The sequence below is a fragment of the Mastigoproctus giganteus genome, chromosome 6, assembly GCF_048544385.1.
Source record: "Mastigoproctus giganteus isolate SK-2022 chromosome 6, ASM4854438v1, whole genome shotgun sequence".
Taxonomy (NCBI): Eukaryota; Metazoa; Arthropoda; class Arachnida; order Uropygi; family Thelyphonidae; genus Mastigoproctus; species Mastigoproctus giganteus.
In genome coordinates, this window is record NC_143580.1 from 36,401,247 (window position 1) to 36,426,110 (window position 24,864).

Sequence of the window (24,864 nt, forward strand, 5' to 3'; positions counted from 1 at the left end):
ACTACTACCATGATAACTCAATTACAAAAAAATGATAAATACAGTAAAATACTAACTACAGTACTTCCGTATAACAAATTTAGGAGACAAACTCAATATACTGGGGATTACCCATTATTTCTACATATTTTAATTGGGTCTACATCAATTTTTTGTGAGACAATTCATTGTATGGCAGTTCATTGTATGAGACAGTTTGGTAAATGACATTTTGCTGTATGTGACAGTTTGATGAAAGACAATGGTGGCATCGACAATTAGGTGTATCACACAGAGATAAGAAATTAACAAAATCAGTGGAGTAAAAGGTTTTGGCAACTTAGAAAGGAGGAATGTAGAAATTTAGAAAAAAGAAAATAATATATTTTTTATCCATTTATTTTGTATAAAAATTTTCACACTGCACCTTATCATAGGCAGGTTTGAAAGTGACTATATCCATATTGTAACACTTGTAATTCAGTTAAGATTATTTAACTTAGGGGAATCACACTCCAATTTTGATCCCTACACAATCTCCATGGAAGCTTACCCCTTCCTCCTCCTCCCCCATCCTTAACCCATACATAGTATTAGTCTACTACTAACCTTTTTTCGATAAAAATTATAGCATTGGTTGGACCAAACATAAGATGCTCATTACCCAGCTGGCATCTGTTAATGGTCTCTACTTTTGACCTCTGGAACAATTCCCCCATGTGTAATTCCTAAAAAAAATGTAACTTACAGTAGTGGAAACAAAGTACAAATAGGGTTCTCTTATATCCCAACCTGCCCATGCACTTTTTTAATAGGATCTCCTTTAAAACAAAGTAGAATGTACATTAAAAAATGAAGTTGGTATTTTTTATGTATGGTCTATCAAAAATATAAAATATCAAGAATGGTATCATGATCAATAAATTCACAGTTTATAACACAGCATGTTAAAAGTTGGCATTTCCTGTCTTGCTTTGCCATTACACTGAATTCTACAAAAAAAATTCACTGAATTGTCATAGCCACCATTTGTATTTCACCAAATTGTCATATACATGAAAGATCATCCAAACTGTAATGCACTGAATTGTTGTATACAGCAAATTGTCACCACAATGAATACAATGAATTGTCTTGCAAAAAATTGATGTGATCCCATTTTGATTAACCAAAAAATATTATTTTTAATTTTTGTATAGTGTCTGTGTTTATTGTTCTAATTCCACTAATATTACATAATAAATTTTAAAAAGATGCTCTTTGCATTTCTTGTTGTTTCTTATGATTTGGATATGCTGATTCCAGATATGATTTTTTTTTTTTTTTTTTTGAATGGCATTAATGGTTTGCCCACCAATTTCACTATACTATGTAATGAATTTTCAAAAGAGGCTCTGTTTGCATTTCTTGTGTTTATCTGCGTTTCTCATTGTCTCTTTATGATTTTTGTATGCCGATTCCTGATATGAACTTTTTTTTTTTTTTTTTTTTTAACCTATCATCAATGGTTTGCCATCAATAAAAGGAAAGTAAATATAATACCATATCATCAGATTTATTAATAATGTTTAACTTCTGTTAAAAATCAAGTATTAATCTTTGCTACAGGAAAACAACAAGCTGAAAAAAATCACAAATTAATATTTTTTCTTTTTTTAAAAAAAGGTCCTTATAAAATGTACATTTGAGGAGTGTCTTCATCTTTTGTCACCACTGTGATTGTCCTGAAGCAAGAGCCAGATATAGTCATCCGTCGTAGCTTCATCCCACCTTCCTTGGTGCTGCTTCTCCATTGACTTCATGTCTTGGCAGTATCTCTCTCTCTCCATGCTCTTCACTAACATTTCAGTAACAGATTTATAAAAAAATAAAATCAGCATGTGTACCCTGTACATACAAAAGATGTTTTATTTTACGTGAACACATCCTTAGGAAACATACACTTGAGATTGTATTTTCAACACTTTTCACAATTCAATAGATGATAAAAGAAAATCAAAACCATTTAAATTTTTAAAATTGAACAGCTAGAACAGAAGTCGTGAACAATGTAACGTTTTATGCTCATGCCTGCTACTTACTCTACTGAATCAGCGTTAGTGTCCGAGTTAATGCTATTTAGGAAGTGACATCATTTGCATCACGCATTTTTGTTATCAATCGGTTTTACTTTAGTCTAAAATATTTAGTATGAATGATGTAACGCTTTATGCTCACACCCTCTACTTACTGTAGAGCTAGGGTGTCAAACTGGTGGCCTGCAGGCCGCATCCAGCCCACGACAAAATTTTTGTCGCCTGCGATGCCCAAAAATAAAATGTTAAAGTAAACAATTAAAAAGTACCTATTTATAATTCTAGAATAAAAAACCTCTCTATTAAATATAAAAATAATCATTTTAATTGATAATTAAAAAAAAAAACTGGATCGATGGAGCCTTGATTAGAAAGAACTAAAAATATAAATAGTAATTTCAAATGAATGAAAATTGAAATTATTATCTTTAAATAACATTGTAACTTTTTAGTTTATTTCTTTAAAAATAAAAGAGTTACATTTTATTTTTTAAATGGAGAAATCTTAATCTAAATTTCTTTTACATTTAAACTAATATTACAATATTGCAAATGCAGCGTTTTTTATAATTTTATCGAAAAGATATTTCATTCATACTAGTTTCTTTGTCGGGATCTGTTGTGTTGTGTTTGCTATCTATAATTTAACAAATACCTAAGTAATCGTTTTTTTAATTTTATAATTTTAATTTCAACTGTAGAATTTATATAGAAAATGTCGCTTTCAACACCAGTCAAGAAAAGAAAAATTGATAATGAGGGAAGAAAATTCCAAGAAAAGTGGGAGCTGAACTATTTTTGTATGGAAGTGAACAGTAAAATTACATGCTTAATTTGTAAGGAAAATATTAGTGTTGCTAAAGAATACAACATTAAGCGGCATTATAACTCTAATCATAAGGAACAATATTCGGGCTTCGAAGGAAAAATAAGAGAAGAAAAATTAAAAACAATGAAGAAAACACTTCATAGTCAACAACAAGTATTTACAAAATTCATGAAAACTAATGAATCAGTAGTAAGAGCAAGTTACGAAATAAGCTATTTGTTAGCAAAATGTTCAAAATGGTTCACGGATGGTTCGTTAATTAAAGAATGTATGATAAAAGCAGCTGAAATCATCTGTCCTGAAAAAGTGCAATCATTTTGCGATATTTCATTATCAAGAAATACAGTGGTAGAGAGAATTAGTGAAATGGCAGATAACATCAGTTCACAACTACAGGGTATATCTATAGAAGTCTTGTTCTTTTCAATTGCGATTGATGAAAGTACAGATATATGAGATGTTGCTCAAGTTGCTGTATTTTTTCATGGTTGCGATAATAACATGAGGATCACCGAAGAATTGTTGGAAGTTATCCCTCTTCTTGGAACTACGACTGGCGAAGATATTTTTGCTGCTGTGTGGAGCATTTTAGAAAAGTGTAAGCTTCCACTTGACAGACTTATGTCTATAACAACCGACGGTGCTAAATCAATGACAGGTGAAAATCAAGGATTTGTGTCAAAATTGATTAGAAAATTACAAGCTGAGTACCCAGATAAACCGAAAACCATGGCTGTCCACTTCCTTATTCATCAACAAGTTCTGTGTTTAAAAATATTATAAATGGACGATGTATCTTTGTAGCAATTTCCGAAACGTTTCCTAATAAATTGTAACTAATAGAGGTGTGTTACTTTGGCTGCCTTGCGCTCCTTTGGTTACCAGTTCATCAACAGCCACTTTACTCCCATTTCTTCACTATACATACTAAATTCTAAATTACTTGTATTCTGTAGATCTGAATAAAAATTTAAATGTTAATTACATATGAGTTTTAATTATCCTGAATCAATATATAATATTTAAGAAAATTTTATGTGGCCCGCGAAAATCATACCATCACACAAAATGGCCCGCGACAGAAATGATTTTGACACACCTGCGCTAGAGAATCAATGTTAGTGTCGTTAGCAAACATACACTTAGCATCATCTAGGAAATGTCATTTCCATCTCGCATTTTCATTACCAATCGGTTTTACTTCAGTCCGAAAAATTTAGTAGGTGCCACCAAAGATGTTTTCACATCGACAATCCAGGTGAGATTGCAGTAATGGAGCTGATTGACCTTTTTTCATCTCATTTTTCTGTGATTTTCAATCAGCTGGTCAACCAATTCTTTGTAATTTTCGCTCTTTATGTTTCCACGAAATCCATTCACACAAGGTGAAATAACTGCCAAGCATTTTTCTCAGCATCAGTCATTTTATCTTCTGGTTTTTGTTGAAGCCGTCATCTGCCTAACTTGTGAATCAGTGAATATATTACCTTTCACTTTTGCCTCAGACAGTTTTAGAAACATAAAGATTGTATATGCTTGAGAATCCAGTGCTTTAACAAAATGTTTGAGTGGTGAAAGCAAGACTGTTTCTTGGTTGGCTGAAGAACCCTGTGAGGTCGGGGGCTGGATACATATAATTTTTTTTGCATGCACCGACCAAGAGAAAAGAAGTTTATATAGTCAGAAAGTACTCACAGTTGAACAAATCATCTGTTAGCGTAGTATAGTATTATCAATTAATCAGTAAAATTTATTAATCTTATTAAATTTCATTGTTAATTAAATTGTACTTAAATGGAATCATGAGACTAGAGCAGCAAAGCAATTAGCACGAAGTACTGGTAGTACTGTGGCTCAGGGGAGAACCGAAGAGGACGATTCTCCAGTGCATTAACAGACCAAAAAAAAAATTCTCAAAATATGAAATGTTTGCGGACCATTCTAGAACAGAACACGATCTAGTCAAGGAGGATGTTTTTGTGTGTGTGCTAGGTCCAGAGACTTTGAAGAAATTAGGCGCCAACTCAGCATTCTGATGGGCGTCTACGAGAGATTGAGGCATAGGGTAGATGCCATTGAAGAAATTAATATGAGGGGCCCATAAAGCTCTCAGCTGCCCAACTCAATGCCAGAGCTCACTCCTGTGCATCAGGCAACACAGTGGCAATCTCCAATACAGAATGCGCTGGTACCACAGGAGCTAGTTATTGCCGGTGACTCTACTGTCGGGGAGATGGGGAATATATTATTCAAAGTCGTGTTTGGCTGTAGAAATCTGACTCTCACATTCCAATTGAAATCATCTAGATGTGTAGGATGTCCAGGAGCATTATCTAATAGAAGCAAAACCTTGAAAGGAATATCGTTGTCTTTACAATATTTTTCAACCTCAGGAATGAAGCAGCATTTAAACCAATCCTCAAAGAGAGAGAGATTGTTATCCATGCTCTCTGGTTCGATCAGAAATGCAAGGGTAGGGTGGCTTTAGTGATGCCCTTAAATGCACAAGGATTTCCAGAATGGTACACAAGCAGTGGTTTTAATCTGTAATCTCCCACTGCATTAGCCTCAAGCAAGAGCGTGGCCCTATCTTTTGATGCATTGAAACCTGGCATTGTATTTTCCCCTTTGGCAATGTATGTTTCATCCGGCATTTTTATTCCAATACAGAGCAGTCTCGTCAACGTTAAAAATTTGTTGCATTCAATAGCCGCCTTCATCAATAATTTTTTCCAACACATCACAAAATTTCTCTGCAGCTGCAGAATCGGCACTGGTGACTTAACCACATAGTTTAACGTTGTGGAAACCAGTGCGATGCTTGAACCTATTAAACCATCCGTTGCTTGCCATGAACTTGGGTTAGGGTTCGCTGTACTTATCCTTAATATTTTTATAAATACTTGTTGCTTTTACTTGAATGGTCATTAGACTCGGGGGCACTCGCTTCTGAATCTGATTTTCCATCCATATTATTAACAGCTGTTCCGTCTTTGATATAGCACCTGAACACTGTTTTGTGATCACTGTTGATCTTAAGTGCGTTGATCCTTTGACATGCGCACACTGTCCTTTAAAATAGTATTCACTGTTGAAGCAGTGAGACTTAATTTCCTTGCAATAGATGACAAACTTTGTCCTGCTTCGTAATTCTTAATCATTTTCATCTTCATTTCTAAGTCAATTTTGTTTCATTTCCTGGCACTACCACCACTTGCACTTTTTATTGGTCGCCTTTCCTTCATCATTGCAATACATAAATTGGAATGAAGTGAAGTTTATGAAAATTTGTTTTTTATGATTGAAGGTTTCAGTGAAGGGGAACACATTTCACCACAGAATTGCACCTATTGACATTATCGCAAATGCAATAAGATTGAGTTTACTACCTGTTTATAATTAGATTCACTAACAGAAAAGCCCAATAAACTGGAAAATAGAAATTGTTTTTATTGTTTTATGGTCGTGACCTCCAGAAATGTGCTTTAGAAAAATACCACAAAGGCCTTCAAAATTGATTCTTATAATGGGAATATATGATAACAATGAAAGGGTAGTGCAATTTCCATTATAAATATGGCCTTTCAGAGAGATAAATAGCTTAGTAATATAACAAAATTATTTTCAACTTCCAAGTACTCGAACCGAATTAAAAAAAAAAAAAAAAAAAAAGTGTTATTGGGTTCACATTACGATATTTTCACAATACCTCCATTTATTTCTACGGGATGCAAAATACGTTTCCACGATATTTTAAAGTTTGCACCGGCCAGCAAAAACTTATGTAAAGTCGAGTATTGCGTAAGTCGGGGAGTTCCTGTATATGTATTCCCACACCTACAGTTCATTTTATAGATAGGCCCTCTAGGATTTTCAGTGTTGTTGGACTGTTGTTTTACCATCTGCTTGATGGAGGCTGAACTTTCGAAAAAGGTGAAGATACTAAAATTTTTTGGCTTCTTTAGCTATTTTAGTTTGCTGACTAATAGTATTCATGGTATACATATGGAGGTTCTTCTATCCTTGCTAGGTTGGGGTTGTGTCTTGGAAGTATCTTTTATGGCTTTGTTGATAATGTGTACAGGAAATCCATTCTTCATGGCAAGCCTAGTTATTGTTTGTAGTTCCTGTTGTAGATTATCTTCTTTACAAATTCTGTAAGCTCTTAGGATGAAGGACTTTAGAATGCCGATTTTTGTGGAGAAAGGATGACAGGATTTGTAGTTTAATATGATTCCAGTATCAATGGGCTTCCTGTAAACTTCCATATGTATCTCTGCATGTTTTCTTGTGAATAGGATGTCCAGGAAAGGAAGGTTGCCATTGTTTTCTATTTCCATTTTGAATTTGATTTTTTGGTGATGGTTGTTGAGAACCTCAAAGAATTTATGTAGAATTGTACCATGGTTCCAAATAGCTTATGTCATCGACAAATCAGCTCCAGAATTTAACTTGTTGGTTTTCCAAGAAATCTTCAAATTTTGCCATAAAAATTTTCATCACGAGAGAAAAGAGAGTGCATTGCCGTGGCCAGAAATCTGCATCTAGATTCCCCCATTGAATATGAAGTATGGCTTTCCTGTGGAAAGATCTATGAGAGCTATTATTTGTGAGGTAGGTAAAGTCTTGGGTATCCCAGAAGGATATGGCCGTCTATTGCTTGAAGGAGACATGTTTTGGCTTCTTCTAAGTATGGTATGGTTGTGAACATAGAGTCCATATTGAATGACACCAAAATATCATCACTGTTGACTTCTACATTCTTAAGCCTGGAGATTAAATCCTGGCTGTTTTTTCAATGGTCTCTGGTTCTTTGGAACTATCTGGGAGAGGAGATGTCAACCATTTTGATATCTTCTGCCCTAGGTGATGTCTACCACTGATAGTAAGTCTGGCAGGGAATCCTGGTTTATGCACTTTTATGTTAGGAAACAGGTATGGCTCTTCCAACCTGTTAGAATTCAATTTCTTGTGGCGTTCTTCATCTGTGTATTGACTCTCGAGCAAGGCTTGTAGTTTCCTTTTGACTCTTCTTGAGGCCACATGGTGGGATCTGTTTTTAATGTTTCATAGATGCTAGTGTTCTTTAGGAAGCTCTTGTACTTTTCCGACTTAGTCTTTCTTGTCGATAATGACTGTTGTGTTTCCTTTGTCTGCTTTTGATATACAAAGGGTACTAGGAAAGTTTTGCAATATGATGCAACAATGAATCACAGGAAGCTGCTTGTTGCTGCATGTTGAGACATGTTCATACGTGCATAGTAGCCGCCGCGCCAAGTCGATGGACTCAGTTATTCATTAGTAATGAGAGTGTAAAGTGCTTGCGATGGCATCGTGGTCACGAAATGAGATAAGGACAGTTTTGCGGTATAATTTCGTGCGTGGTTTAACCATAGACCAGTGCTTAGAAGAAATGACTCTTGCACTAGATGATGATTGTCCACATCGTACAACGATATTCAGGTGGTATAGAGAATTCCAAAGGGGAAATTTCACTCTGGAGGATTCTGAGAGGCCGGGAAGGCCACGAACGTCAGTTACGGAGGAAAACGTTACTGCTGTGAGGAAAATGCTTGACGAAAACAGGCGAGTGACGAAAACAGGCGAGTGACCTACCAACAGATAGAGGATACTTTGGGCCTAAATGCACCAGCAATTCGTTCGATTCTGGAAGATCATGTGCACGTGAAGAAACTTTGTTCTCTCTGGGTGCCGAATCAACTGACTAAAGAGCAGATGACACGACGTGTGACTTGGTGCCGGGAGATGTTAAAAAAGTTTGATAAGGGACAATCTCGGTATGTGAACAACATCGTGACAGGTGACGAGACTTGTGAACAACAATCTCGGTATGTGAACAACATCGTGACAGGTGACGAGACTTGGCTGTACTATTAGGATCTGCCGACCAAGGCTCAAAACAAAGTTTGGGTCTTTGATGATGACGACACACCCGTAATTGTCAGAAAATCCCGATCTGTAAAGAAGAAAATGATAGCTGTATTTTTCAAATCGAGTGGAATTGTGGAACGTGTCGTTTTGGACACGCAGAAGACAGTCACAGCTAAGTGGTATACTGAACAATGCCTGCCTAAAGTCATTGGATCTATGAAGAACCTGCGGCCAAAGTCAAGAATGGACACCTGGTACCTCCATCACGAAAATGCTCCAGCTCACCACGCCAAAGCCTGCACCGAATATTTGACCACGACAGGACTGAAAGTTCTGGAGCACCCTCCTTACAGGTCAGATCTTGCTCCCTGCGACTTTGCACTGTTCCCGCATGTGCAAATGAAGCTAAAAGGGAGGCGGTTTTCCAGTGATGAGGACCTTCTACGGGCTTGGGACAACGAGTGTGCTTTACTCCCTAGTGAAACTTGGCAGAACTGGTTTAAAGATTGGTTTCGGAGGATGGAGAGGTGTATTGAATGTAGAGGAAATTACTTTGAAAAAATTAAATAAACAAAGCTGTATTGCAAAACTTTCCTAGTACCCTTTGTATGTATATTTCTGTCTTCCTTCAGGTTTTTTAAGGCTCTTGTTTCACAGGTGGTTAGATTGTTATTCTCCTTGTAGATCCTCTTATAATTTTGTTGTGTAGTAACTACATGGCTGTTGTATTGGTGACATCCTCGACTTTGATTGTTCTGAACGTTCTTTAAACTGTTGTGTAGGTGGGCTAGGAAGTCTAGAGTGGGGGTATGGCTGGGTTTGGGTTTAAAACTTAGGCCTTTGTTGAGTATGTTAATTTCTGCTGCTGTGATGATTTTCAAGCTTAGGTTGATGATATGGCTGAGTAGTTTAGAGTTATCATCGATTGGGCACATTCATTGGTAAGGTTAGGTGTATTTGGGAAGGAATGATTATTGTTTGAGTTACACAGTAAATTTCGGGTTTTAAGTCTAGAGACTTAAAACCCGAAATTTACTGGGATTTACGAAAAAATCTCTAGATTTTTTTTCCCCAAGATGCTTGGATAAATCTGTGTGTTTTTGTGGATCAAATGGAGATTAATTGGATTATGTTCGAAAAATCATTTTCATTAAGGTTTGTCTGCGAGGTTTTTATTGTATCTGTAAGTTTGGCTCTGTCTAGTCTGATTTTACTCTGTAATAGTTTTAAACAAGTGATGTTAATAATTTTTTCCAAAAAGTTATTTTTAATGGGGGCTTTGATGTTAACCCATTACCAGCCATAATTGAATTTAAAAGAAAAATGCCATTTTCTCACTTAATATCAGCTAAAAACATTCAAATGAAGACATTGTAAAAAAAAAATTTATTCAAAAAACTCCCTGGTTACAGAAAAAAAGTACGTCCCATTTTTGGGACGTTGGCTGAAAATAAGAAGTATTTTGGAAATTAGACAAAGGAAAAAAAATAAATAGATAAAAATATTCAAAATCAAACAATGGTGTTTTACTCTAACTATATATCAAACATATAATAATAAAAAAGTAATTTTGTGTGAAAGGGAACAAAACATATGTCATGTAGGGGTACATCACATTTGTTACAAAGTCTCTTTGTTTTTTTACCGCATAAAGCACATCTTCGTTGTGTCGTTATTGGAACTACCAAATGTCCATTGCCATCAAATCTCACGTCCAAGCTCACTCGTCCACCTAGAAGTTTAGACTTTTGTAGACCCGGCCGTTTTGAAGCAGAAGAAGTTGTTTTAGAAAGGTAGGCCAACACTACTTTCCTGCGTACATCCAGAAGCGATACATTTTCTTGAGAATTTGTAATTTGATACAATCTCCAAGTGTTGACAATGCATATATCTAGGAGTTGTGTGAATAATGGCCACCACAATTTTTTAACGAATTCTGATTCTATAAAGTGAAACTTGCTTATCTTACATGTCCACTCCACCCATATGTGAATTATATTCTTGTATGACCTTTGGTATAGGAATTTAAATTTGCTTTCTGTCTTTACGGGAGTAACATCTAGTTTCCTAATGGCTCAATGCAACTGTAATTAGTGGCAAGTGAAACCGGTTCATTATCATTCCATTTTAGCACAACTACTTCATTTGATTGGTCGAATCTATAATCAAAATAGCCCCGATTCTTCTCTTTTTCCATTTGCTTGCTAGAAATCAAAAGACACTTTTGTGTTCGGTTTTCTCGGACAGTTCCAGTTGCTTTCATTCTCAGCTCTCTAAGGTGGCACATTATTTCATGACTGGCGAAGAAAATGTCGAAAAACAATTCATGTTTTTCGTATTGGTCAGCAGGTATTGATGAAATTAGGTTTGTAATAACTCGAAATCCCAATGGTCCCTCCATTTTCTCACTTTTGCCACAATATGTTTCAAAATTATATAAATAACCGCTTGAACTACATAAACACCAGAGTTTGTAACCAAATTTGATTGGTTTTCCGCACATAAACATTTTTGCAGAATGTTGTCCATAATATCGAATCATCATTTCATCTATTGATAAATGGGCGTGAATCACGCCAAATTTTAAAAAGTTTTGCTTTAGCATATCAAAATATGGTCGTACTTTGAACATTTTGTCATTTATATCAAGGCGTGAATTGTCCACTAAATGGAGATACTTTTTTATTTCTTTGAATCGTCTTCTTGGCATCGCATTGTATACTAAAGGTATACCAGCATCCGGGGCTTGTTCCCAATACATGTCTTCTTGAGGAAGTTTGTGATAACCACTAAACAAACAACCCCAATAAAACTTCTCAATTCATTGGCACTAAGCGAAAAATTTGGGTCATTTTTTTGTTGTGCATACAATGTGCTTTGCTCTACTATATGATCAATAATGCCTTGAGAGAAAAACTCTTCAAAAATTTTAACTGCTGTTTTACCGTATAACAGAGATGTAACATTTTCAAAATTATTTTGGGATAAACTGTTCGTCTCAGTGTACTGTATTTGATTCTTTGTCCACTCTGGTGTTTTTCCTTTTATGTGACTTGTTTTTGAAACTGTTTGAGAAATTGATTTTTTGTATTTATTGTGAGATTCTGATAGGCTTGAAAAGCTTCCTGATGTATCTTCATTTCGCGGATGATGGTTTGTCACTTTGCACAGCTTACGTTTTTTTACAGCCAGTGCGTCATCATCGCTGCTCAATTCAGATTCGTCATTTATAGATGTAAATAACTCTAGGGTACCTGCAACATCTTCCGCTTCTTCTCCTTCAAGATTATTTTCTTCAAAATTCTCTGTGTCAGTTAGCTCATCAGGATCTCATCAGGATTGGAACATCAACATCGTCGTTATCCCTGTCTTCCCAAAATGCAGGATCCACAAACATTTCCTCTATCTCTTTTGTAGTTAGATATTTTCTAACAGTGTACTTTCCACCACTCATGGCTTTGTTATATGGCGCCTCCGTAGCCTGGTGGGCAGGAGCAGCAGTGCGTAGCACATGCTTCTTGATTAGACCGGGGTTCGAGCCCGTGAGTCACCAAATACGGAGGATGCGGAAAGGTCAGGGAATGACCACCACATATCCCTGGAGCAATATGGCCTTAGTTGCTAATGCTCCTAAAAAAAAACCAAACAACAACTTTGTAATATAATATTTTTACAAATGTAAACCACTAAATTTTCGTTTTGACTCGAGAAACATCCACGTGCTTGCTGATGTTATTTTTAGCCAATGTCCTAAAAATGGGACATCAACATAAATAACAAATTTACAATAAATAATAGTGTAGGAGGCTTACCCTTTTACTTGAATCACAAAAAGCAACTATTCTAGAATATATTTCTAGAGCCCTTATAGTGTTTGAAAAAACAGAGAAACTTTTATACATTTGTCATTCTTATGACACGCACATGCTTGAAAACGAAAAACTTGTAAATGCTTTCTGTCCTAACTTTTTGTATTTCAGCGCCATCTGACAATAAATGCCGTGATTATAGATCAGTTTCAAACTACTGTGCTGCCTGTAATCCAGTTTTCTGCATTTCCATTATTTTTATTTTCATTAAAAGTTGCGTCCCATAAATGGGACAATGGCTGTTAAATGGGTTAAGACTAGCTGGAGTGATTTTATCATTTCTACAGGTGACAAGAAATTTTTGCCTACATTTTCATTTTGTAATTTTTACGCTTAGATTTTCTAAGGCCATATTGCTCCGGGAATATGCAGCGGTCATTCCCTGATCTTTCTGCATCCTCCATATTTGGTGGTGACGGGCTCGAACCCCAGTCTAATCAAGAAGCATCTGCTACTCACTGCTGCTCCTTCCCACCTGGCTATGGAGGTGCCCCTCCACACATCTATCGTACATCTGTCTTTCCTCAATTTGAATTATGCCCTCTCAGGTGATTATTCTGAGCAAGAAGAAGAATCCCATACCGCATTGAGCATGCTTAAACCATTCAAGGCTTTGGTTTCATTCAACACCTCACTCAGATCACCTTGCAGGTGCCTAGTCTCCAGACACTGTAACTTGCAAAACTTAATCCTTTCTTCGTAAGAGCAACCCTTTGTTCCATTCACTAATCTTGTTGCCCTTTTCTGTACTTGTTCCAACAGCTCTACATACTTCTTAAAATGAGGCCTCCAGACCTGTATACAGTACTCAAGGTGTGGCCTGACCATTGCCTTATACAAGATGTTAATCACCTTCTTATCCCTGCTAGAAAAATTCCTGTATATCATTGACAAGACACCATGAACCACTTTTGCAAACTGTCTGCACTGCTCAGAAAACTTCATATCTGCCTGCACAATTACCCCCCAGGTCCTTTTCATTCTCTACCACTGTCAGTGTAGTACCACAGAGTTGATACGTTACCCTAGGGTTACTGCTTCCCATATGTAGTACTTTACATTTGTCACTATTAAACCTCATTTGCCACCTCTCAGCCCATCTGCTCGACTTTTTTAGATCCTGTTGCAGCAAAATGTTGTCATTAGTGTCCTTAACAACCCTGCCAACCTTCGTATCGTCTGCAAACTTGGACATTAAGCTTGATATACCATCATCAATATCGACAAGGCTCTCATCATATACTCCCTCCTGTCGTGTCTGGGCAGAATTGCAGACACTTTCAAATTCAACCCTAATTCACGGCTTTTTTTTTCAACAGTGACCTGTACTTGTTTAGTAATTCCGCCGTTCTCCTACTCTTAATATCATTAGTGTCAATGTGTACAACAATATCACCTTTTGTGCCCTTAAAAGATGATATCCGCTCTACAACATCACCAACCTTTGCCCCTGGCAGACATACCCTGGTCTTGTTCCACCTATCTTTTTTACATACCATGTTCCCCGTATCCCCGACAATAGAGTCACCAACAACTACTAGTTCCTGTGGAACCAGCGCATTCTGTCTTGGGGGTTGCTGCTGTGTTGCGTAATGATCAAGTGGAAGCTCTGGCATTGATGTGGGCAGCTGAGAACTTAATGGGCCCTTCAATTTAGATCCTTCAAGGGCATCCACCATGTCCTTCAAGCTCTCATATAGACTCATAACAACGCTGAGTTGTAGCCTAATTTCCTCACACTCCTTACATCGCGCACACACAAAGACATCCCCCCCCCCACCTTGGCAATATCATGTCCCATACCTGATTGCTCCACAAATATCAAGAAAGCAGTGCATTTTAAATGGCTGTGATTCAGAGGGCAACTGTCCCCCTCAGTCACTGCACTCCATTTAGCTTGAGCCTTTTGCTTTGCTGCTCTGGTCTGAGTCATGATTTCGATTCAATTTCAGTACAAAATTATAACCCTAAACTTGTATCCCAATGCAGTTAACACTATATATATATTTTTCAGTATCGAGTATTATTTTCGAGTTCCATTATATAACTTCCGTATCAAGTTATGTATTAATTAATTATGTTATGTTTGTAAAATCTAAGTTGTTATATGTATTTAGTTAAAAAGTACAATTTAATTGACAATGGAGTTTAACAAGATTAATAAATTTTACTGATTAATTGATAATATTATATACTATACTATACTAAGCTAACGCTATCTAGTTCGGGATATAACGTATCGTTTAACAATGTCGGCAATTTACGAATGGTAAATATACGGACACTTAAGTATTAATTAACTTTCAAAATCTTGCTGTCTCAATTCAGAATAAATCAAGGATCTTAACTAGGTCTATAAGCTACTTATAGAAAATAATTTAATATAACAATTGGTCAATAAAGCAGCTAAATATGGCTAAAAATCTTCACCGAAACTGCAAAACTTGTGAAACACGTAGATTGGATTCCCTTACCGATACTAAGTAATAACCTACAAAATCTCTAAGTTAAAATTTAAAGTAAGTATCGTAACTAGGAATATAAAGGTACTCTATAAAATAAGTTAATATGCCAATTTAAGTTAATAAAACAGAAGAAAACCTCTCCATTTTCCGGAGCCTTAAAAACTTTGCCTGAACAAGGCTACTCTCGTTCCCATCTTACCGATACCCATCATCAGACTGTGCTGTTGGGAGAACAAAAACAGAATGGGTTACAAACTTTAATACAATTTCCAATATTACAATTACAATTATCAATATTACGATTACAATTACCAATATTCTGATTTGCAAATAAACAATTCTAAGTTTGGATTATTGTTACAATAGAACCAGATAATAAATTAGGTAAATACAAAGAGATTAAATTCTTACCTGCTGGCAGACCCCTCTTTCCAATGCTCCCAGAAACCTGATATGCATACAGGCAAGAGGTGCTGCCAGCAGTTAATTTATAGGTGAGGTATTAATTCCAATAGCCAATAGAATTGTGCCAGGATTTCTATTCTAGATCTGAAGTTCTTGCATTGTGGGATCCTGAGGTGACATTTGCTCTCCTACTCTGAACATCAGGGTTGGTGTGCAGGGTGGTTCTGGTCGTCTGGAAGGGTTTGTATGTGGACTACTCCAGACAACTGTCCTATTTCCTCTTCCTGGTTTCTCATTTCTTCTATTTTCTTATTAAAATGATGAAAATATTATGGATTGAACCTGACTCCCTGCTTTCTGTGGATAGTCGTGGTGCCAAACATTTTTATGAGAAAGGCTTCTGAATTTCCTTCTATTGTATTGCCTGCCTGTAGAAAGGATTCTTGTGTTCTTGAAATCCCAAGTGTCACTGCATTGAAAGAATGGAAGGCTCCCCCCCCCCCTAGTACGCTCTATGCCACTCACTCATCACTGTTCCACACGCCTCCCCCCCCTCCTCCATCACCTTTAATTGCATAAACACTTGGTCTACCCACACACATAAAACCACCGCTGGCCAGTGCTCAGTCAGTTGATAAAGGCTACATACAGTAGCTGAAAGCTACTGTATATAGCTTTGTTCTGTTCATATCTTTGTATCTTTGTTCTGTTCATACTAAATTAAATATATTAGATAAGGTTGAGCAGATCGGCTGAGAGGTGGCAAATAACGTTGACAAATGTAAAGTACTACATATGGGAAACAGTAACCCCAGAGCAATGTATTGACTCTGTGGTACTACACTGACAGTGGTAGAGAATGAAAAGGACCTGGGGGTAATTGTGCAGGCAGATATGAAGTTCTGTGAGCAGTGCAGACGGGCTGCAAGAGTAGCTCATGGTGTTTTGTCAATGATATAAAAAAAAAAAAAGTAAAGTGCAGCCATTATCATCCCACTGCAGGATGGAAGCCTCATCAACAATTCATTCTGAGGGAAACGGACCATAATCTGCCACGCTGGTCCAGTGCGGGTTGGCAGATCGACCGTATTCAGCAGTCAGGGGCTTGAACCCCGGTCTACTCAAAGAGCGTGTGCTACTGCACTCCCACTCCTGACCACTCGGCTACGGAGGCCTTCATGTCAATGATATACTGGAATTTTTCTAGCAGGGATAAGGAGGTGATTATTCCCTTGTATAAGACAATGGTCAGGCCACACCTAGAGTACTGTATACAGGTCTGGAGGCCTCATTTCAAGAAGGATGTAGAGCTGCTGGAACGAGTACAGAGAAGGGCAACAAGATTAGTGAATGGAACAAAGGGTTGCTCTTATGAAGAAAGGCTTAAGTTTTGCAAATTACAGTGTCTGGAGACTAGGCACCTGCGAGGTGATCTGATAGAGGTGTATAAAGCGCTGAATGGTTTGAGCATGCTCAATGCTGATGGGATTCTTCCTCTTGCTCAGAATAATCACCTGAGAGGGCATAAATTCAAATTGAGGAAAGACAGATGTAGGATAGATTTGCGGAAATTTGCCGTTAGCCAGCGGGTAGTTGGTTGGTGGAACAGACTTCCATCTCTTGTTGTGGAAGTTGATAACCTAAATAAATTTAAGGCTCAGCTGGACAGGTATTTTGAACGAATGGAGGGGTGAAGTGGAAGTTTTTTTTTTTTTTTTTTGGCTGATGCTGCATAAGCTTGCTTTCTTGCATCATATGCCTCTACTACTGCTAATGATCTTGAATGTTTGTGCCTGTGTCAATTTACATGTTTTGTTTAACTGTGTGTAGTCTCTCACTTTATTTAAAGTTCTTTTCTCTTGGTTGGTGCATGTAATAAATTATAATATGAAGATTATTTCTTGGAACCAACGGTTGTTTACTGCACTGAGTATGCCAGACTGATCTACTGTTTTGTTGTACCAGAAGCAGAAAAAGCAAGAGAAACTAGTAAAACTGCCTTGCAAACCCAGAAGGAACTCCAGCATCTTGACATGTCTGCAGACATTCCATTTATACTTGTCATACACAATGTTCTCTAACACGTGCTTCACATTTCCTTAGTCCTCTTTAATATGAACTGTGTGTACAAACAGGAACTGTTGGCTGTATATTCCCATTGCAAAGTAACATAGCTTTCAGACTTTGACTTGAAGTGCCTGTGAAACAGTACCACTCTTCTGCATTGTGACTAATGCCAATTTCTTCATAAGGATTGAACAAAACAATAGCAGGGATTTTGAAACTGTGTAAAAATATGCATAACTAATGTCTTTTTCTGTTTATGGAAGTTTTGCAGCTGGGATCCAATAGATCCTGCTCTTACAGGTGAGATGTCAGGAGCTCTTCATTGTATTTGGCTAAACCCAAGCCTCTCACTGTCATCCAATTCTTGCTGATAGGGAAATATGGCACTTTACTTGACCAGGATTCTGATGTGTAATTCCACTTATCATATCCACATATCCATCCTGTTCATCCATTTCTGGAGACTTCTCTGGAAGTTAGATTGGAAATGATTGGTCTTCATTGTATGACACCAAAGTAATAGATGATGGTATGTTGGGATACACTTCAGCTTTTCAATCCACACTTTTTAAACTTTGATCTCCACCATAGAAAAGTAGCAGTTGTCATGATATTTTGTTGGCTCTTTCCATATTCAATATTAGCAAAAGGTGTACGCTTAAGAATACCACAAAACTGTCCCTCTAATGTTAACCTGCACAACTACTGTATTAGAAATAGGGCCACAACTTGTCTCGATCACCCTCAGTCATCCCAAAATAGTGCTTTATATGCACTGAAAAACTTGGTGCTGCTAAGATTTTATGTTTTGTCTACCCTCATCTCTATACCAAACATAGCAAAATGAGTCTAGACCTAGCTATCTTTCGTAGCTGCAAACTAAAAAAAAAAAAAAAAAAAAAAAAGCCCTTATTACTACAGGCTCTTATATATCACAGTTTTGATATATAAGAGATACATTTATTTTGTAATTCTGCAAATTTTGTTCAAAAAATTTTTTTTTGTTACATGATAAAACAAACATTTCTGAACAAAATTTGCAGAATTACAAAATTAAACATTTTATAAGTTGGAAATGAACTGTAGTTCAAGATTTCTTTCATTGAACTTTACTAAAAAATCTTATTTGTGGGGAGGGAAGGGAGAGTGGATGATTGGAAATTACCTTGTTATATTTTTATATCAAAATTTTATACTACACGAATCACAAAGGTTTCATATTGTAACACCAATATTCTCTTGTCCTAGGCTTGCAATTAAAAATGCCTGCCAAATGCTTATGATATTGGGTATTGATTCAAGATCTGTTTATGAAGAAGATTTTGAAAAGCCATTCTTACTGCAGTCAGCTGAATTTTATAGAGTAAGTTTTGAAGTTGTCTATTTGTATCAAATTAGCTATAGTAATGAAGTTCTAGTATGTGTTAAAAATGTTTAATTTAGTTTACAATGTAAATATTTGAGTTTATTCTTTAAATTAAATATCAGTACATGAAATGTAATTAATAAACTGAAAAAAATAAAAAATTTTAAAGCAACTCTCTGTGCAACTCGCTTTAAGCAATAACTTAGTGTTACAGTAGAAAATTAAAATTATTAGTAACTATGAGGTAAGTAATAATACAAATTTAATTGCAGTATTTCCTGCCATATAAGATGCTAGGGTATATGACACACACATAATTTAACAAAATTAAGGGGAAAAATAATGGCATTTTTGAGAATCTAATTTGTTTTATTGTATATATCACATTACTTCTAATTATTTTTAAACTAAAGCATTTTATGACTAAGGTAAAGAAAACCAGAATGAGAACCATGGCAAACTTTGGGAAACTTACCAGACAAACTGGTTTGCTGCTGCCGCATTTTCTCCCTGCATTCTCAGTAAACAGATGGTGCGTGTTATCGTGTAGTGACATTAGAAATCGAGAACAATATATTGATTGACACGTAGACGTGACAGATGTTGTAATGATTAGTTTTTTCTCATTATTAAAAGCAGAGTATTGCAGTTCATGAATGTTTTTGCTATTAAAAAAAAAAACAAATTACTGATTTCTTTTTACATTTGTACATGAGTGTTTTTGCTGATAAAAAAAAAACCAAAAAAAAACCATATTACTGATTTCTTTGTACATTTTTAAGGTTAGGTTTCCTAACTTAATCTTAAAGGTTAAGTTAGGAAAAAAGGACAGGGTTTCTTTAATTTTCATTATATTTCATAACCTGACCTTAAATGTTAGGTTAGAAAATAATAAGAAAAGGTTTCCTTACCTAACTTTAAAGATTAGGTTAAGAAATAATAGGAAAAGAAAGAAAGAAAGATTCTTATATATATATATATATATATATAATGACAGATAGAAATTAATAAAAATATGTATTAAAAATAAATAAAAATAGTAGGAAAGCTAACATCAGTGGCAGCAGAAAAGCACAATCCACTCATGTTGCTTATAATAAGCTAAATTAAAATAGGATATTTGCCAGTAGCATGGCAAACCAGTAGAGTGAAAAGGAACTTAACCAAATAAAATAACATAACAAACAAAAAAAAAAAAAAATATATATATATATATATATATACATATGGGGGGGATAAAAAAAAAGAAGAGGGTAGTGTTGAAGCAATGTTCCTAAAATAATTAAGAAATTATTTTAGGAACGTTTCTTCAACACTACCCTCTTCTTTATTTATCCCCCCATATATATATATATATATATATACATACAAAGAATTTTAATTTAGCTTATATATATATATCATAACATGTTATTAGCATTAGCAGAGGCATACGATGCAAGAAAGCAAACTTATGCATCATCAGCAAAAAAAAAAAAAACCCTCCCATTTCACTCATCTGTTCACTCCAAATGCTTATCCAGCTCAGCCTTAAATTTATTTAAGCTATCAACTTCCACAACACAAGAGATGGAAGTCTGTTCCAACAATCAACTACCCGCTGGCTAAAGGCAAATTTCCACACATCTATTCTACAACTGTCTTTCCTCAGTTTGAATCTATGCCCTCTCAGGTTCTTAATCTGAGCAAGTGGAAGAATCCCATCAGCAGTGAGCTTGCTCAACCCATTCAAAGCCTTATACACCTCAATCGGATGATGTGCCTAGTCTCCAGGTGCTGCAATTTGCAGAACTTAAGCCCATCTTGGTCCCTTCTTAAGCCCATCTTTCGTTCTAGCAACTCTACATCCTTCCTAATATGAGGTCTTCAAACCTGTACACAGTATTCAAGGTGTGGCCTGACCATTGCCTTGTACAACACGATAATCACCTCCTTATTGTCTCTCACACCTACGTGTCAATCAGTATATCGTTCTCGACTTCTGCTGCCGATACTGATAACATGCACTGTCTGTTTATTGAGAATGCAGGGAGTAACTGTAGTAGCGGAAAACCAATTCGTCCAGTAAATTTCCCGTAGTTTGCCATGGTTCTTGTGTTGGCTTTCTTTACCTTTGCCCATTTTATTACACATATGATTATTTTTATAATACTGTACATACTAAGGTGAACTCAAAATGTTTTAATCATCTCTAAAATTTCATATATAAAAATATTATTCTAATTCATCTTTAAAGAATAAGAAGAAAATGGGGCGATTAAAAAAAAAGAGCAAGTTTTTATTCATCTTCAAAACCCGGTAAGCCATCACTGCTGTTCTCTAATAGTGAACTGTCATTCTCATCAAATAGAATATCATCTTTTGTGCCATCCAAGGCATTACTAATGCCATACTTATGACTTCCCTACTGTCTGTCTTTACTGCATCTCAAGAATTTTTTACCCATTGGCACAGCTGAGAAATTGTTGGTCTCTTCATATGATTTGTTGGTGTTAAGTTGTGTTGTAGTGCCCTCATCTGTTAAGACCATTCTTCTTTCATGAAAGCCTTAAAAGACTTGTTAATAGAAACATCCAGTGGTTGTAATTGACCAGTTGGACCTATACCAGTAGGGATGGTTTCTTGAGAAGGCCAGCAAGATGATATGACCACTCTTTCCAGCCATATTTTGACTTCATCTTCAGCCATCCACCCCTTAGGATGAAATACCTGCTGGAATTTTTTCCTTTGACAGAGTTTTTCTCTTTAATATGAGGAAAGAGGGAAGTTTTGTTCCATCGGCACAACAAGCCAAAACAGCACTATGGTGTGTCTTTTCTTGACATCTTCACAATTACTGATTTTTGTACCTTTAACATCCACACATCTATTTGTGGGTACATCAACTGTTAAAGGTTCATCCTTATTATCAGTTTGGCCAAGCTTGTAGTTTGTCTGCTTCCTAGCATTAATTAGAAATCTGTAGAATTCCAAGGTTTAGTTTTCATATTGTTCTGGCATTTTCTGGGCTATCCTTGTTCGTGCCCTCATACCTAAGCCGTTTTGCTTCATAAATTCATAATATCAAAGTTATCAAGGCCCTTTGCTGCTTCTGCTGCTGCTTTGACTTCTGCCTCAAAAAATTATTTGTTTTTGTTGATACAGATATACCACAGTTCTTCTGCTCTATTATCCAGCTATTCAGTTCTTTCTCCTCAAGTCTCACCCATTTTGCTGTTGGTCAATGAAGTTAGTGGTTGTTTTTAATTGCCATACTGAGGTTATCCTCTTGTTTCTGCAACTTCTGGATAATATTCTCTGTTGGTGATGGTGGCAGTGGCCCAGAATGTCTTTCTGCAGCTTCATGTCCATGTACCTTTGCATAGCCAATGACTTGTAATTTGTAGCCATTTGTGTAAGCAAGCCTTTTCTTTCTTGATTCCATCATAATGGGGTACTGATAATCTAAAATTTATGGTTAAACTTGAATAAGTGTGCATGTGCACAGTGGCTGTGGCCAGTGATGAGCTGCAAAAATTTTAACAACTGGTTCCCTATAAAAGGTTCTGATGTAAGGAATATAATACATACTGTATTATATTCCTTAAATCAGAATATGTAGTGGCAATGCATTGAATAAAAATCTTGCAGAGATTTTTGTTCTTTTCCTGTGCACCTCAGATCACAAAGTTATTATTTATTACTCCTTTCTGTGTCCAGTCTAATCTTCTGAAAGTTTCCTCAAGGGCAGCAGTAAACAGCTTTGGAGATATTGTGTCTCCTTGTCGAACTCCTTTCTCAATTTTAAATTTCCTACTGTCTTTGTCTAGTCTAATAAAGGAGTTAGCATTCTCGTATATTTTCTTCAAAATCATAATATTTGGGGTATTGCACTTTTCAGTGCCTGAAACATTGCCTTATGCTGTATGGAGTCAAATGCCTTTTCATAATCCACAAATGCCAGGCATAATGGTGTTTTATATTCATTTGCTTTCTCCATTAGCTCTAATATTACGTGAAGGTGATCCATAGTTGAGAATCCTGTCCTAAAGCCAGCTTGCTCTTTCACTTGATTCTCATCAAGTATTCTTTCTAATCTGTTAGTAATGACCCTTGTGAACAACTTGTAGATGTGGGATAACAAGCTAATTGGTCTATAATTTCCAATTTCTGATTTATCTCCTTTCTTATGCAGCAAAACTATGATTGCATTATTCCACTGCTTAGGCGTCACACCTTTTCTAATGCACTTTGTGAAGAGCCTTGCCAGTTTTTGTGTTATGTCTCTTCCTCCCAATTTTAACAACTCTACAGTAACTTCATCTTTCCCGGGGGCTTTCTGATTCTTCATTTTCTTCAATGCATGTTCTACCTCATCAGGAAAAATATCGGGTATGTCGTATGTGTTACTAATTTGCAATCGATCTTCCCCACTGCTGGCATCACTCCCTCACTCCTTGTATAATTCTCTATAGTAGTCTTCTGCTATTTGAATTATGCCTTCTCTGCTGTTTATAAGTACACCATTGCTGTTCTTCAGTTTCAGTATCATTTGTCTTTCTGTATTACTGCTCATGGCTGCTGATTTAAATCTCTGTATTACTGCTCATGGCTGCTGATTTAAATCCTTTGTTTTCTCTTAATGCTTGTTCTACTTTTCTTGTGTTAAATCTTCTTATGTCCTCTCTGAGCCTCTTTCTAATGGCTTTGCATAACTCGGTATACTCAATTTTCTCCTTGTCAGTGTTTATCTTGCTCTTCATTTGTCTTCTTTGGTTCATCACGACAAGTGTTTCTTGACTAATTTTTTCTTCTTTGGATTTCTTTTTACCTATAGGTTTTTTGGGATTTATCACTTTCAGAAAGTTGTAATATTCCTTGTTGATATCTTGGTCCTGAGCAGTCTGCAGAAGCTCAAACTTGTTCTTAAGTTCCAGTACATACTGCTTTTTCTCCTCCTCTGTTATCTCAAAGACCTTTGTATTATTTACTCCAGTCAGTTTTTTCCTTCCCTTTCCTACATCTATATCAAGTGTACATCTTACCATTCTGTGATCACTTCCAACATTTACTTATTCAGGACAGTAACATCATTCACAATATATCTTCTGTTAGTGAGGATGAAGTCGATTTCATTAGTTGTTAATCCATTTGGACTCTTCCATGTGCACTTTCTGTTCACCCTTTTCTTGAAAAAAGTGTTCATTACTGACAGTCCTTGAGATTCTGCAAATTCCACAAGTCTTTCGCCTCTTTTATTTCTTTCACCAATTCCAAAATTTCCTATAGTTCCTCTTTCTGCGCTGTTTTGCCTTTTTCCAACCTTAGCATTGAAGTCCCCCATAATAATAGTGTAGTGGGTTTTCTGCTCATCTAGAAGACTCTCAATTTCGGTGTACATTTCTTTAACCTCTTCATCATCATGGCTCGATGTTGGTGCATAAATCATTATAACCTTTAGCTTGTACCTTTTAGAAATCTTGAGTATTAGTCTTGACACCCTTGGTGATGTACTTTTGAATTCCAAAACGTTGTTTTTAAAATCTTTATGGACCAGAAATCCAACTCCACCTTCACTCCTTTTACTGTTTCCATTGGTGTACAGCAGATTTCCACTTGATAAACTTATACGTGATTCATTTCTTCTTTTGTTTCAGCCAAATTGATGATATTCCAATTCACATTTTCTAATTCCTTTTCCAGCTCTAATATCCTGGCTTCACCGATGAGTGATCTTATGTTGTAACAAGTTAAGTTCAGTTTCCATGCATGGCAGCCTGGTTGTACCCATAGATTTTTAGCACCCTCTGCTTCCACTTTGATCCTCTCGCTGCCGTAATGGGGGGGGGAAGTGAAAGCCGCTGGTGACTGAGGGCCATTTGTTTTGTTGTGCTGTCATATGCTGGAGGGTTTGGTCTTTTCCTCTTCACGCTGACCA

The 24,864-nt window shown here is 36.2% G+C and overlaps 1 protein-coding gene across 1 annotated transcript in view; it reads left to right on the plus strand.

The window, feature by feature from the left end:
- Cul3 (cullin 3) overlaps positions 1 to 24,864 on the plus strand; it is a 344,806-nt gene that overhangs the window by 122,787 nt on the left and 197,155 nt on the right. The window contains exon 5 of the mRNA XM_090375913.1: positions 18,830 to 18,944. Within this exon, the coding sequence (XP_090232039.1) occupies positions 18,830 to 18,944 (115 nt within the window). The remainder of the gene's footprint in view (positions 1 to 18,829; positions 18,945 to 24,864) is intronic.